This window comes from Boleophthalmus pectinirostris, unplaced genomic scaffold (genome assembly GCF_026225935.1).
Source record: "Boleophthalmus pectinirostris isolate CB_2022bp ecotype Guang Dong unplaced genomic scaffold, ASM2622593v1 HiC_scaffold_23, whole genome shotgun sequence".
Lineage (NCBI taxonomy): Eukaryota > Metazoa > Chordata > Actinopteri > Gobiiformes > Gobiidae > Boleophthalmus > Boleophthalmus pectinirostris.
Genome location: NW_026571207.1, coordinates 3,101,184 through 3,116,651, shown reverse-complemented (window position 1 = coordinate 3,116,651; position 15,468 = coordinate 3,101,184). Strand labels below are relative to the sequence as shown.

The following is a 15,468-nucleotide window of genomic DNA, read 5'->3' as shown; positions in this document are numbered from 1 at the left end:
TGCATTACATGTCTCCCATCTTTCTGGACGTAAATTACTGTATTGCAGAGTTTGAATGTGTCTGTTTATAATATAGTTGTATGCATCTATGGATTTATATACCCTTAGGTTTTCTTGACTATACACACTTGGTGACTAGACAAGGTAAGTGTAGCTGTCTGGCCACTCCACACTCGGCAGCTCCATCAAGTCTTCATGCCATATGGGTCATCCAGCCTGCTTCCATCCACTAGAATTAGTTTACAAAAGTAGCTTTCATGGTCCCGAAGAGTCAGCGCCTGCACATACTTGGACTGTACCAAAACCGAATCTGCTATTCCCTCCAAAGTTCCATTTTTGACATGGCTTTTTCCCTGCCCGCCTGTAATAAAGAATCTGTCCTGTATGCTTGTTATAGCAACTATTGCAAATCACTGTGGCCATCATTACAGCATATGTCCACAGCCTCTTACTTTACAGATTACTTTACTACTTCTATTACTATTACTTTCTAGTGGCATGCAAACAGCATGTTTTGGTCGGCTGTCCTGTTGTGGTGAGGTGAATATAGTTCCGAGGTCTTGTGTTCTATTGCGTTCTTACCAAATAAAGACCAGGGGCCTCATTTATAAAACTTGCTTACGCAAAAATCCGTGCGTACGCGCTTCCTACGCCAGCCGCGGTATTTATAAAACTCGACTAAGGCGTGGCTCTTTGCTTAACTCTACGCCAACTCGGGAACCTCCTGTAAGTTCTACGCAAAGTCTGGAGACACGGGGAAAAAGCGACACTCGTGGAGAGAAGCAGAAGTGAACAGAGTTTGAGGAAGTGTTTGATCAGAAAATCCACGTATATAGAAGAATTACCTTCTGATTTGTGCATTTAAATGTTTGGTTCGCCAAAATGCGAACCAAACATTCGCATTTTTATTCGCATTATTTCTCCTAAATAATGAATTCTTTTCTTTTTGTTTATAACAGACTTAAGCTCCTTTGTTACCCATGGCTTGTTGCTAGGGTATATAACCACTTCTTTAGTAGGAATTGTACAGTCGACACAGAAAGTTATATAAGATGAGACAACATCAACAAGTTCACTTATATTCTCACATGCATCTGTAAAACAATCCCAGTCAGTACATTCTAAAGATGCTTGGAGAGAACTTCTGCTCATTTCATTCCACACTTTAACAGTTTTCCGTGTCGGTGACAAGCGTCTAAAAACAGGTCTATATACACTGGCAGCAAGAACACACTGTTGTGGTAAGAAGCCCCGAAAGGGGGGAGCGACACAGATTTGTAAGCGCCATTTACTGAGCCATAGCAAAGATCCAATCACGTATTCCTCTGTGTTGTCGGGCACGTCACATATTACTCATAACTTTTAAGAGTTTTCTCCAGTTTACAGTGGTTAAAATCTCTAAGAATGAATTTAGGAGCATCTGGACAAATAGAGTCGATCTTAAAGGTTACATCAGCAATCAGCTGAGCAGCAGTTGTAGCATTAGCTTTCGGATGGATGTACACTAACAAAAAAACAGCTGCTGGAACTCAGCAGGGAGATAGAACAGTCTGAGTGATACTGTCAGTAGCTCCAAGTCTGGGGTACATATTTTCTCCCTGACAATGACAGTGTTGCAGTAACTCTGATTCACGTAGAAACAGAGTCCTCCACCGCAACTGTAATTTCCACGGATCTATCCATGCGCAGCGGGCCTCCGAAACCCGTCAAATTCAGATCCGTGTTTATATCTGATTCCCCAAGCGTGTTTCAGTTTAACGCACGCCTCCAGCTCATCAATCTTGTTTCTGATGGACTGCACGTTAGAAAGAAGGATAGATGGGAGAGGTGGAAGTTTGCGGCGGCTGTTTACCTGGAGGTTCTTGAGTCTCCTGCGCACGCCTCCCCGTCTTCCTCTTTTGCGGTGTTTGGTGTTCCCGAGTCCCGACTTCCAGAGCTCAGCAGGGATACTCTGTATTGGTCGTGAGATCATAGTCGAGACAGAAGAAATTCTCAGCTGTAGATTAGCCTGCCATTGACGCCGTGTCCCTCCACGCCAAAACCGGTGGAGACGCCCATCAACAACACGAGTATGCACAATAGTGCAAAAGTCTTTAAGCGTAGGCCCATGATCGTTCCCTGGTGCACTCACGGTTCACTTCCACACTTGTTAGTTAACATGGACGAGTGTTTGTTAACAAAGACGAGTTAAAAACATTAGACCAGAGACTGCCGGGTCGCACGCTGCGGAGCGCCCCCGTCCTCTCATCATCATAACATACGTAAGAATACCGTTTTATGTATGTGTCCAGCTGAGGTCAGAGGTCAGTATGTGTCCAGCAGAGGTCAGAGGTCAGTATGTGTCCAGCTGAGGTCAGAGGTCAGTATGTGTCCAGCTGAGGTCAGTATGTGTCCAGCTAAGGTCAGAGGTCAGTATGTGTCCAGCTGAGGTCAGTATGTGTCCAGCTGAGGTCAGAGGTCAGTATGTGTCCAGCTGAGGTCAGTATGTGTCCAGCTGAGGTCAGAGGTCAGTATGTGTCCAGCTGAGGTCAGTATGTGTCCAGCAGAGGTCAGAGGTCAGTATGTGTCCAGCTGAGGTCAGAGGTCAGTATGTGTCCAGCAGAGGTCAGAGGTCAGTATGTGTCCAGCTGAGGTCAGAGGTCAGTATGTGTCCAGCTGAGAGGTCAGAGTGTCCAGTATGTGTCCAGCTGAGGTCAGAGGTCAGTATGTGTCCAGCTGAGGTCAGAGGTCAGTATGTGTCCAGCAGAGGTCAGAATGTGTCCAGCTGAGGTCAGAGGTCAGTATGTGTCCAGCTAAGGTCAGAGGTCAGTATGTGTCCAGCTGAGGTCAGTAGGTCAGCAGGTCAGTGTATGTGTCAGCAGGTCAGAGGTCAGTATGTGTCCAGCTGAGGTCAGAGGTCAGTAATGTGTCCAGCTAAGGTCAGAGGTCAGTATGTGTCCAGCTGAGGTCAGTATGTGTCAGTAGGTGTCAGTGTCCAGCTAAGGTCAGAGTCAGAGGTCCAGTAGGTCAGTGTCCAGCTGAGGTCAGAGGTCAGTATGTGTCCAGCAGAGGTCAGAATGTGTCCAGCTGAGGTCAGAGGTCAGTATGTGTCCAGCTAAGGTCAGAGGTCAGTATGTGTCCAGCTGAGGTCAGTATGTGTCCAGCTGAGGTCAGAGGTCAGTATGTGTCCAGCTAAGGTCAGAGGTCAGTATGTGTCCAGCTGAGGTCAGAGGTCAGTATGTGTCCAGCAGAGGTCAGAGGTCAGTATGTGTCCAGCAGAGGTCAGAATGTGTCCAGCTGAGGTCAGAGTCAGTGTGTCCAGCTGAGGTCAGAGGTCAGTATGTGTCCAGCAGAGGTCAGAATGTGTCCAGCTGAGGTCAGAGGTCAGTATGTGTCCAGCTAAGGTCAGAGGTGAGTATGTGTCCAGCTAAGGTCAGAGGTCAGCATGTGTCCAGCTGAGGTCAGTATGTGTCCAGCTAGGTCAGTAGTAGGTCAGAGGTCAGTATGTGTCCAGCAGAGTCAGAGTGTCAGAGGTCAGTATGTGTCCAGCAGAGGTGAGGTCAGGTCAGAGGTCCAGTATGTGTCCAGCTGAGGTCAGAGGTCAGTATGTGTCCAGCTGAGGTGTGGGACGAGACGCTTCCATCAGTCCCAGAGGAAGAGCTCATGTGTCTGTGTGACTTAAAGGACGTTGAAAATGAAATGCATTTTCTGTTCTACTGTCTTTTGTATCATGACCTTCGCTGTCAAATGTGTCTAATGTTTCTTACTGTTTGTTGCTGTGTCTGATGAGGAGAGACTGGAGTATTTGTTTAAATGTAAAGTCTGAGACCTCTGTAAAATGACACTTTATGTTTGATACTTTATGTGTGATCTGTCTGCTTATTGTTTTATGTGTCTTATAAACCCATGTGGGCTGGGCACCAATTAAATGGTGCATGACACTAAATAAGTTAAATAAAATAAACTAAAGTAAAACAGAACACAATTATTAAAACATAAAATCCCAATATTTAATCAGACAGGCAGATGCTGTAAGCCTGAGTCCAACATCAAATACAGATTTAAACATAACATAGGAGACATAATGATGATAATGAAATAAAAGAAATAATCAAATGGTGAATGACAGCCAGGTTTTAACATTAAGTAGTACTAGTAGTAGTAGTAGTAGTAGCAATAGAAATAATGATTATAACAAAATGATAAAAATTATAAATACAAATTTAAACTAGAAAATGGTTATAACTAAATAATAGAAATAAAGCCTAGAGAATAATCCTGAATAAGGGAAACGGCAGCATGTGATTCATTGCCATGGTCGTTTACACTTCAAGACTTTTGCACATGTGTGTTAAATATATTTTTTAACTCTAGCAAATGTGTGGCGTGCCCATGACCAATCATATTCAAGGATTTCAATAATTATATTCAAATTCATTAAAGATGACTCTCTCAACAGTTTATAATAATTTTATTATGAGATCAGGGTTGTGTGAGAACAAAGCCTGAAATTATTATTATTATTATTATTTTTGATCTGGCAATTTTATGGGTAAATTACCAGGAATCTACTGGGAAGGTTCACGTGTGAATCGGAGTGCTTAGATTAGACTACTAATTTCCCTAAAACATGGTTAACATAATTATAATGTAAACAAGGACTTAATTTTACAATACATATGATTAGACAAAAAAAATGAGAAAAGGAATATCATTTTCCTCACTGATTTATAATGATTTTGTTATGACTCTGTATATATGAAGGGGGATTTAGGTCCTTTCATTTAATTCCTCCTGACGGGGATGGAGGTCTGTCTGGGGGCCACACCACTGGAGCAGGGTTCATAATGTGAACTTGTCTTCAAACACTCTGTAGTGATTTTCAGACACACAAAGCAGAATTCCACTTCACAATCAGGACAAGTGATGTTCTTACACTTCTCTCTGTTATGTGCTATGAGTTTTCCACAGGTGGGACAGGCACGAATAGACGGGCAGCCTGTCACTCCACTCACATGTGCAAACTCAATCTCTGGACATGTTTTCAGGATTCTCAGATCTGGATTTTCACAGCCTTCATTTCCACAGCGGTTAGAATCTTGTACACTAGGACTTTTCCATTTTTTCTTACACTGCCAACAGAACTCATAACATCTCCCATTTTTAGCAGAGCACTGAGGACACTGGACACGCAGGTTACTGGGGTCTTCTCTCATAACACGACACTTGCAGCCGGGGCACTGGAAAAGAAAACAGACCTTAGTATAGGCACTAAAATTAAAATGTATGTTTTAAACACTCACTTGTTGGATTTTTAGATTTTTATGGGCAATGATACGAAACAAAGCCTCTTCAAAATCATCCTTCTCCTCTTCTGTGAGTAGAGCCATTTTTGTCACTTCCTCAAAAGGCCACACAGCTTTGCAGACGCCGCACTTAAATGAAGTGTTGCCCTTAAAGAAATAAAAAAATATATTTTAATCAAACCCCTCCTTGAACCGTCACCTTATCGTGGTGGAGGGGTTTAAGTGCCCGAATGATCCTGGGAGTTCTGTTGTCGGGGGCTTCATGCCCCTGGTAGGGTCACCCAAGGCAAACAGGTCCGGGGGGGACGGGTCAGACGAAGAATGGTTCAGAAGCCCCATATGATGAGTCACACACAGAGGCCAGTTACGTCGCCCGGATTGGCGTCACCGGGGCCTCACCCTGGAGCCAGGCCTGGGGTGGGTGCTCGCCAGCGAGCGCCTGGTGGCCGGGCCTCCCCCCACAGGGCCCAGCCGGGCTCAGCCCGAAGGAGCGACGTGGGGCCGTCCTCACGTGGGCCCACCACCCGCGGGAGGAGCCATATGGGGCCGGTGCAGAGAAATCTGGGCGGCAGTCGACGGCGGGGGCCTCGACGACCGGATCTCCGGACATGGAGACTAGCTCTGGGGACATGGAATGTCACCTCGCTGGGGGGGAAGGAGCCTGAGCTTGTGCGGGAGGTTGAAAGATACCTGCTAGATATAGTCGGCCTCACCTCCACACACAGTTTGGGCTCTGGAACCAACTCCTTGAGAGGGGCTGGACTCTCCATTTCTCTGGCGTTGGCCGCGGGGAGCGGCGGCGAGCTGGTGTGGGCTCATTGCCCCACAGCTCAGCCGCTGTGTGTTGGAGTTCATCCCGGTGAACGAGAGGGTCGCGTCCCTGCGCCTTCGGGTCGGGGACAGGTCTCTCACTGTGGTGTCGGCCTACGGGCCGAACAGCAGTGCAGAGTACTCGAGTACCCGGCCTTCTTGGAGTCCTTGGGAGGGGTACTAGACAGTGCACCGACCGGGGACTCCGTTGTTCTCCTGGGGGATTTCAACGCCCACGTGGACAACGACAGTGACACTTGGAGAGGGGTGATTGGGAGGAACGGCCTCCCTGATCTGAACCCGAGTGGTGTTTTGTTATTGGACTTCTGTGCTAGTCACAGTTTGTCCATAACGAACACCATGTTCGAGCACAAGGGTGTCCATAAGTGCACGTGGCACCAGGACACCCTAGGCCGGAGGTCGATGATCGACTTTGTAGTCGTGTCATCTGATCTCCGGCCGCGTGTCTTGGACACTCGGGTGAAGAGAGGGGCTGAGCTGTCAACTGATCACCACCTGGTTGTGAGTTGGGTTCGCTGGCGGAGGAGGAAGCCAGAAAGACCTGGCAGGCCCAAGCGTGTAGTGAGGGTCTGTTGGGAACGTCTGGCAGAGCCTCTGTCAGAGGGACTTTCAACTCGCACCTCCGGGAGGACTTCTCCCGGATTCCGGGGGAGGCTGGAGATATGGAGTCCGAGTGGGCTTCATTCTCGGCCTCTATTGTCAATGCAGCTGCTCGGAGCTGTGGGCGTAAGGTCTGTGGTGCCTGTCGCAGCGGCAATCCCCGAACCCGGTGGTGGACACCGGAAGTAAGGGATGCCATCAAGCTGAAGAAGGAGTCCTATCGGGCCTTGCTGGCTCGGGGGACTCCTGAGGCAGCTGACGGGTACCGGCGGGCCAAGCGTGCTGACCACACGGGCTGTGTGGTCACGGAGGCAAAAAATCAGAGCTGGGAGGAGTTCGGGGAGGCCATGGAGAAGGACTATCGGATGGCCTCAAAGAGATTCTGGCAAACTGTCCGGCGCCTCAGGAGGGGAAAGCAGTTCTTCATCCAACACTGTTTACAGTGCGGGGGGAGAGCTGCTGACCTCGACTGGGGACGTTGTCCGGCGGTGGAAGGAAAACTTTGAGGATCTCCTCAATCCCACCGTCACGTCTTCCGAGGAGGAGGCCGAGGCTGGGGACTCGGAGGCGGACTCATCCATCACCCTGGCTGAAGTCACTGAGGTGGTTGGCAAAGCTCCTTGGTGGCAAGGCTCCGGGGGTTGGATGAGATCCGTCCTGAGTATCCTTAAGTCTCTGGATGTTGTGGGGCTGTCTTGGCTGACACGCCTCTTCAACATCGCGTGGCGGTCGGGGACAGTACCTCTGGACTGGCAAACCGGGGTGGTGGTCCCTCTGTATAAGAAGGGGGACCGGAGGGTGTGTTCCAACTATAGGGGGATCACACTCCTCAGCCTTCCCGGTAAGGTCTATGCCAGGGTACTGGAGAGGAGAATCCGGCCGATAGTCGAACCTCGGATCCAGGAGGAGCAGTGTGGTTTTCGTCCTGGCCGTGGAACACTGGACCAGCTCTACACTCTCCATCGGGGCTCGAGGATTCATGGGAGTTTGCCCAACCAGTCCACATGTGTTTTTGTGACTTGGAGAAGGCATTCGACCGTGTCCCTCGTGGTGTCCTGTGGGGGTGCTCTGGGAGTATGGGGTCCGGGGCCCTTTGCTAAGGGCTGTCCGGTCCCTGTATGACCGGAGCAGGAGCTGTGTTCATTGCCGGCAGTAAGTCAGACCTGTTCCCGGTGCATGTTGGACTCCGCCAGGGCTGCCCTTTGTCACCGGTTCTGTTCATTGTATTTATGGACAGAATTTCTAGGCGCAGTCAGGGGCCGGAGGGGGTCCGGTTTGGGGACCACAGGATCTCATCTCTGCTGTTTGCGGACGATGTTGTTCTGTTGGCTTCATCGAACCAGGACCTGCAATGTGCACTGGGGTGGTTTGACCCGAGTGTGAAGCAGCTGGGATGAAGATCAGCTCTTCCAAGTCCGAGGCCATGGTTCTCGACCGGAAAAAGGTGGCTTGCCCTCTCCGGGTGGGTGGGGAGTCTTTGCCTTCAGGAACGGGAGATTGACAGGCGGATCGGTGCAGCTTCGGCAGTGATGCGGTCGCTGTATCGGACCGTTGTGGTGAAGAGGAGCTGAGTCGAAAGGCGAAGCTCTCGATTTACCGGTCAGTCTTCGTTCCTACTCTCACCTCTGGTCATGAGCTCTGGGTAGTGACCGAAAGGACGAGATCGCGGATACAAGCGCTCGAAATGAGTTTCCTCCGCAGGGTGGCTGGGCGCTCCCTTAGAGACAGGGAGAGGAGCTCAGTCACACGGGAGGAGCTCGGAGTAGAGCCGCTGCTCCTCCACGTCGAGAGGAGCCAGTTGAGGCTCGGGCATCTGTTCCGGATGCCTCCTGGGCGTCTCCCTCGGGAGGTGTTCTGGGCATGTCCCACCGGGAGGAGGCCCCGGGGAAGACCCAGGACAAGCTGGAGGGACTATGTCTCTCGGCTGGCCTGGGAACGCCTCGGGGTCCCCCCGGAGGAGCTGGAGGACTTGTCTGAGGTGAAGGAAGTCTGGGAGTCCCTGCTTAGGCTGCTGCCCCCGCGACCCGGCCCCGGATAAGCGGACGAAAATGGATGGATGGATGGATTTTAATCAAAAGGAAGTCTGAAACAGTTGCCAATGACAACAATCTAAATGAGCTCCAACACTGTCTGGTCTGATCCTGCAGATAAACACTGACTATACACACTGAAGAGTCTTTCACTGACCACAAGAAAAGTCACTGTCCATATTAAAACTGTGGATGATGGAAAACCAGGTCTGTGAACACTTAAATAAATAATATTGTAAATAAATATTAAATAAATAATAACATCAAATTTAATTTAAAATAACATATAGTAGAGCAAGTCAAGCTAAACATATGGATGCAGTTGGGCTCCATGGACTTTGGCTCCAATTCGAGTGTAAAAGCCTGGCCCCTCTCTCTGACCTTTGAACCTTTGACCTCTATATGATCCTGGGGTTTGGACTTCAACATTTTGTCCCAAATCCAGATCTGAACATTAAAAACAGACCAATCAGACGCCTCCTTTACCCGAGGTCCCTCCCACTAACAACAGGTGTGATTGACAGTGTTGCTAAACGCGTGCTCCCAGTAAGGGGCGTTACCTTCAACAACCTCACTCCTGATTGGCTCTATAGTTGCGATGATACTCAAGGTCAAATGTACAAATATGAAACTCCAAACTTGCTGCTATAACTGCTAAACTGAATGATCCTCATCTGGAGCTGAACGCTGTGGGTGACATGAGTTCTGTTGCTGTGGCAAATGTAGTGGTCGTCTAAAAAATATTTTGAAATGAGTTTTGCCTGTAGTGTCTTGACTTAATGACAAAAAAGTAACATTCATTACCGCTAATTCACCACAGCCAACATGGCGTCTCAATCACATTTAGTCACATGTGGCAGGTCATATGACTCTACATTTTGATTGACAAGAATTCCATCTCTGTGGCCGCGCTCATGCTGTTCAGCTGTACACATACTTGTATGTGCATGACAGTCATTGTAATGAATTATTTCTAATTTATTTATAAAGCAATGATGATGAAAGCAGCAGAGCCATCGGGCAGTGCTGTGCATGAACGTGTTCATTGAACACAATCATTTTTCAGTGAACTTTGAACTGAACGCAACACTTTTGTAAATCAAGAACTTGAACATGAATTTGTTCAGATTATGTGAGATGAACGACGTACGTCACTGCTGGGTTCAATTAAATGTTGGAATGTTGATTTGTTTGCTGATGATTCGAGTTACAAGTTCTGCTCATGCTTTTTAGGGCCTGGCTCCACTGCACGCCTCAGTGTTTTACGCACGTAACCTCGCGAAACCACAGCTGCGCATCAACGCAAAGGCGGCTCCACAGGCAGATGCAGCAGGACGTCCACGCGCAGCACTGACTCTGTGTTTGTCAGTGGGAAAGACGATCAGACTTGACTGGAGCGTTTAGTCGTTTGTATCAGGTCCACAGTGAAACTAACAGCTGAACACACTTGTATTTACCTTCTGTACAGACTCACCACAGCAAACGCCAGGATTTCAAAAGTACATTTTAAAGCACTAATGAACAGTCTTTGTGGAGCTGGGTTCTTTCACACGACACAGAACTGCCCCAGGAGGTTGTGCTGATGGTAAATACACAAATACAACCAAAGATTCATGTTCTCTGTGGATTTTGACGGAGACACACACCTACGCTCACGTAGAGCATCAAAAAACAGGATGGATCCTATTTTCTGAAGTCTGCTCCACACACACATCGAGCACGTGCAGAGGAGCTGCCCTCATTCACTTTCAGTACATTCTACAAAATCCAAAAGTTACAGTAACATTCCTCTGTCACAGAAAACACGTTTAGTTGTGTCCTTTAGTCCAACAGAAGCTGATGCATCATTAAATATATGTTGACAATGTCTTATAAACAAAAGGATGCTCCTCTTTTAATGGAAATGAGCGCCAGGGGCACTAGACTGACACCAATGAGCCCCCCTAAAACAGGACTGGTTTTACATGGAGGTCATTTCAAGTTTCTCCTCTTGGTGTTTTTTGGCAGGTTTTCCAGATCATGATTGGGAGAATGAGGTCATTCCTTAACCCTACAGAAGATGCACAGATCGTCCAGTTTCTCCAGGATGACACATCCAGATCTGCCATTAAAGGTTTAATGTGTCTCCAGCACAATATATAGAATTTTGGATGTGCCATGACAGAACCATCACACACACACACACACACACACACACACACACACACACACACGTCAACCTTTTTAGTTTTCTCTTCGTTCTTCTGTTCATTACACAGCAGACCAGAGTCTGTCTCATGCTCCACATCCCACAGCAGCTGACCACTGCTCTCCACCTGGTCCCACCCGCTCCCGTCTGTCCTGGTCCCAAGTCTCTCACCTGAGGTATGACTGTACATTTGGTCCCACACAGGTTGAAGTCTCTGGATTATGGAATTTATTTATTTATTTGTGGTTTATTGTCATATAAATGTTTCTGATGTTACCACTTTGTTCACAGACCTGGATTAAGCCATGAACACACAGGGAGGGTGACTGCACAACCTGCATTTGCCCCGCACAAGTGACGCAACTGACGTGCACCATGAGCACGCAGAGCATGATGCGTAGGTCTGTACAGAGCAGTGCTCATGTCACTATACGTCCCTTGGCTCTACTAAGTGCATCTGCTCCACTGTCACAGCCCCATGCAGTTTTCTACGGTTCTGATGGTCGCGTATCTATTGGCAACTAATTTTATAAACTAACCAAAGCAGCATAATGTGAACAAGGATGTAAGGAAATCACAGCATTAGAATAGCAGAGTAACTTCAGGACATGGCTGTAAACGGCCTCATGTGAACGAGCAGCTTTTCAAACTAAACTCTAGATTAGAGCTGAGGTGATACAGGGAGCAGGCGAGGGGCTGTGCTCTGCTGTGGGAGGGCATCCGGACGACTCCCACACAGCACATACACATGTTATGAATGTTAAACATTTATCAAACTAATATATTTCTAAATAAAAGAAGTCCTGAGAATGTTACATATTGTTTTTTAATGGATTAGACTGATATTTATTTGTACGATTCTGTTAATTCACTGAACGCCTCACACCTGTTGTTCCTAAGATATTGCCCTGTCCATATTTGTATAAATATTTTTACACATTGAGATCTGATGTGTTTCAGTGATCTCCTAAACTTCACTTTTACTTTCTTAAGTACTCAGGTTTGACACTAAAATAGTGGATGGTGCTTCCTTCACTTATATCTCGGGTTCCTCTTAAGAACAAGTGTTGCTGCTAAACTGTGTAACCGTGGTCAGTCCAACAGCACTCAGTTGCATTTCATTTACACAGAGGCGTAATAGTTTTAAGAGTTTTTTCCATGCCCCATATTAGTCGACTAATCGACATGTCTTTAATCAACTGCAGCTCTAAGAATGTATTTAAAAGTTTCTTTGTAAAACATCATACTAATGATATAAAGTCATTAAAGAGAGACAGTTTGGAGTTATTCCTCACCTGATCCAGTTGTATCTTGCACCAGTAGAAGAGAGATGGAGGAGTGACTGAGTGACCACAGGACATCAGAGCTCTTCTAGAGCTGAAACCTTCACACAGAACTGAAAAAACAAAAGGTTTAAAGAACATCTGGAGAAAAACACGGGCACTGTTAAAAACACACACAAAACAACTGTAACTGTAGATCTACTGTGGGGAAACTTGAGTCTATTCTTACAGAAACACAGATTGTTTAGTTTGTGTCAGTTGTGCAGAGGGAAGAACTTTGTACATTTGTGGAGGAAAAGTGCTTTTCTCTCAACAAGATTAAATTAAAGTCAGATTTCTTCACCTGTTCACCTGTTGTGATGTTTCAACTACGTGCACCAAATATACACAAACACACGGCTGTATTATGTCTTAATCTGTGTGTCTTGTTGTGTAATGTGGCTGGTATGTGGACACAGAAGCTTTACTCACAGTCATGTTCATCTTCTTTGTCTGTAAACTCCAGATCAGGATCATTGGGATCATAACACTTCTCTTTGATGTCTGGGTTTTGCTGCTTCTGACGTTCCTGAAGTTGTTGCAGTCTCTCCTTTAAATTCACATCTTCATCTCTTATCTCGTCTGTGTCTGAATCATCCTCTATGTCTTCAAGACTCTCCTCTGGCTGTTGTACTGGTGCATTATTTTGTAGATTTTGTTCCGTTGTTGGAGGACTTGCCTCTGGTTGTTGTACTGGTGCATTATTTTGTAGATTTCGTTCCACTCTTCGAGGGCTCACCTCTCGCCGTTGTGGTGGTGTCATATTTTCCACATTTTGTTCTCGTGACCCCGAGGATCCCATCTTAAAACAGTCTCTACAGAAAACACATTGACCAACAGACAGTGATAAAGATTGTTTCCTGTTGCAGGGTGATGGAGTGTTTTATAAAAAACACTTAACAGACAAGTTTAGCATCATGACTGTTTGACTTTGACAATCACATTGTCATTTACATGACATATCCACTGAGGAAATAAAATGTATAAGTGTTTTCCATCAGCACAAATAAACTAAACCCTGACCACACGCTGCAGGATTTTTTACTCTTAAACGATTTTTAAATATGTGACAAAAAACTACACACCACAGACACAAGGAGAATCTTATGAGATTTTTAATCTCTGATCCAAAAACCTGCAGCTACAAGATCAAAGTTATGACTTGTCTAAAACAACTCACTTTGACAAGTGTTCAAAGATCAGAGCTGTGTACTTCTAGTTTAGATACAAAACTGTTATTTTATTTGTGAAATGTGGTGCAATAGTTCAGATACATGATTTTTGATGCACAGGAGGCTGGAGAAAAAGTCCACAGAAAGAAGAGTCATGTTTACACCACACACAAGGAACACAACGGCTTCAAAACTGCATACGAAAACACAAAGGTACAAAGTCAAGACACGCCTCCCTGAAGTCAGGTAGAATTAAATCTGGTCCTAAATCAGGTAAATTCTCCTGTAGTGTGTGGTGGGCATAGGCTAAGATGAAATATTTTCATTATATTCTCAAGTATTGTTGATATTCTGTGATTGTACAAATATATTGACTCATATAAGACTGAGGGACATTATTACAAAAGACTGAGTCAAACTTTAAGCACAGAACACAGAGTCACAAATGTATCAGTGAGTTTGTGTTCCAGTCTGTTCTAGTCTGTTTCTGTTCTTGGAAGTGTAATTTATTCTTAAAAGTACAAAGATACTGTGCATCTAGAAGCAGAAACAGACACATCCATTTTGATTTCCTCACGTCACAGTGTCTATAAACCTGTGTTCCTTTCGTTTCTGTTTCATTTGCTCTTTGGTGCCAGACGAGTCAACACACAGCACAAAGCTTCAAACTCACCTGCGAGTGTGAAGATGGTCGTTCAACTGAAGGTGAACACTCCACACGGAGAAAATGCTCTTGTTAATATCTGCAAAGACGAGATGGAGCTAGAGAAGATCACTGTGGAGAAAATGAGAGAGATGGTTTGTGAAAAACTGGGAATAAGTAAGTTTAGGCATTTTATAAAATACGCCTCCAAGAATACAGCTGTAATGTGCTTTAATCTAATTGTATTAATTTGTGTCTGTGATTTCATTTTAGTTGGTGACATCCGTATTATTTACCAAGGAGTGACTCTGGAGGACACCTACACTTCAGCTCATTATAAAATTCACCACATGTCCAAGATCCAGACAGTGCTGGTGCTGGTCGGAGGCTTTTAAACACAGAATGTTCTGATACGAATTATCAGTCTGTTTTGTCTGTTATGAGTGACATAAATAAATAAATCAGTGTCACATCAGCTCCTCTCTGTGTGTTTTTACAGCCAAACTATCACTATTGTATTTAAACGTGTAACAGAGTTAGAAATACTTCAAAAGAGCAAACTGAGCAGTTATTGTTTATTTTATTATTAATAATTATCTATTATTATTTAAATTGTTGTTACTAGTTTAGTTTAGTTTATTGATTTATTTTAACAGGGACCATGTGCAAACACATTAATCTCATAAAAGAAGAGATGTTTTACACCAGATTTAACCAAAGATTACAGACAGGTTACAGACATTTAAAATACATCCAAATATTCATCAGTTTACAGTCAAACCTGCACTGTCCCATTCTTTCATTTAAAAACATCACACTCCACATTTCCACATTTTAAACTTTACTCCGTCTCTGTGCAGCACCAAATTCTTTATGAAATCTGCTGAACAAATGAAGTTTCAATAGAAAATTGAAAAATGAAACACATTAAAAATTAAAGGGAAAATTTTAGCAGCACATACATGAGAATCAGATTAAATCAGCCATAATAAAAAGTTAAAAAAATCCAATCAGACCTTATGGCGTCAGGATCTAGGCGTTGTCTGGTCGGTGGTGCTGTGTCAGGGACAGTCTGCCTCACATGACACCTCCCTGCACAATGATGAAGTCCAATCAGCTTCTCTTGGGCACTGCCTCTTCCTGGAACAACCACAAATCCAACATAAGACACAATATCTAACACAAGACCAACATAAAACAAACAGCTGAACAGTCTTTAGTTTTATTTTGAATGATTTCTATGTTGGATACAGAAGAAACAAAAACCAAGAGAAGCTTCTGGCTTTTGCAATGTAAGTCTCTAAAACTGTTCTTTTTATGTTTGCTGGTGCATTCAGAGATAGAAAACTTGCTGTTGTAAAGAACATGGAATTGGTGTAAAATAAGTTTTGTTTTGG

The 15,468-nt window shown here is 45.3% G+C and overlaps 1 protein-coding gene across 2 annotated transcripts; it reads right to left on the bottom strand.

Annotated features, from left to right (window-relative positions):
- Positions 1-4,148: 4,148 nt before the first annotated feature.
- Positions 4,149-15,134, bottom strand: LOC110174871 (E3 ubiquitin-protein ligase RNF19A-like). Of its 2 annotated transcripts, XM_055158916.1 has the most exons (6): positions 15,088-15,134; positions 14,102-14,171; positions 12,689-13,071; positions 12,230-12,330; positions 5,283-5,432; positions 4,149-5,219 (listed from the first exon to the last, which is right to left on the bottom strand). In XM_055158916.1, exons 3-6 carry the CDS (start codon positions 13,056-13,058, stop codon positions 4,764-4,766), a joined length of 1,077 nt encoding a protein of 358 aa, XP_055014891.1. In that variant the 5' UTR covers positions 13,059-13,071; positions 14,102-14,171; positions 15,088-15,134; the 3' UTR covers positions 4,149-4,763. The 2 variants fall into 2 exon arrangements, with proteins under 2 accessions (XP_055014891.1, XP_055014890.1); XM_055158915.1 differs by lacking the exon at positions 15,088-15,134 and having other exon boundaries at positions 14,102-14,205.
- Between the last annotated feature and the right edge of the window lie 334 nt (positions 15,135-15,468).

Bases quoted from the DNA above. Each gene is read 5' to 3' on its own strand.
- LOC110174871 (XM_055158916.1), bottom strand. From the start codon at position 13,058: ATGGGATCCTCGGGGTCACGAGAACAAAATGTGGAAAATATGACACCA. The intron at 12,331-12,688 runs GTGAGTAAAGCT...TTGTTTTTTCAG, and splicing joins CAAAGAAGATGAACATGACT to TTCTGTGTGAAGGTTTCAGC. The intron at 5,433-12,229 runs GTGAGGAATAAC...TATTTCTTTAAG, and splicing joins GCAAGATACAACTGGATCAG to GGCAACACTTCATTTAAGTG.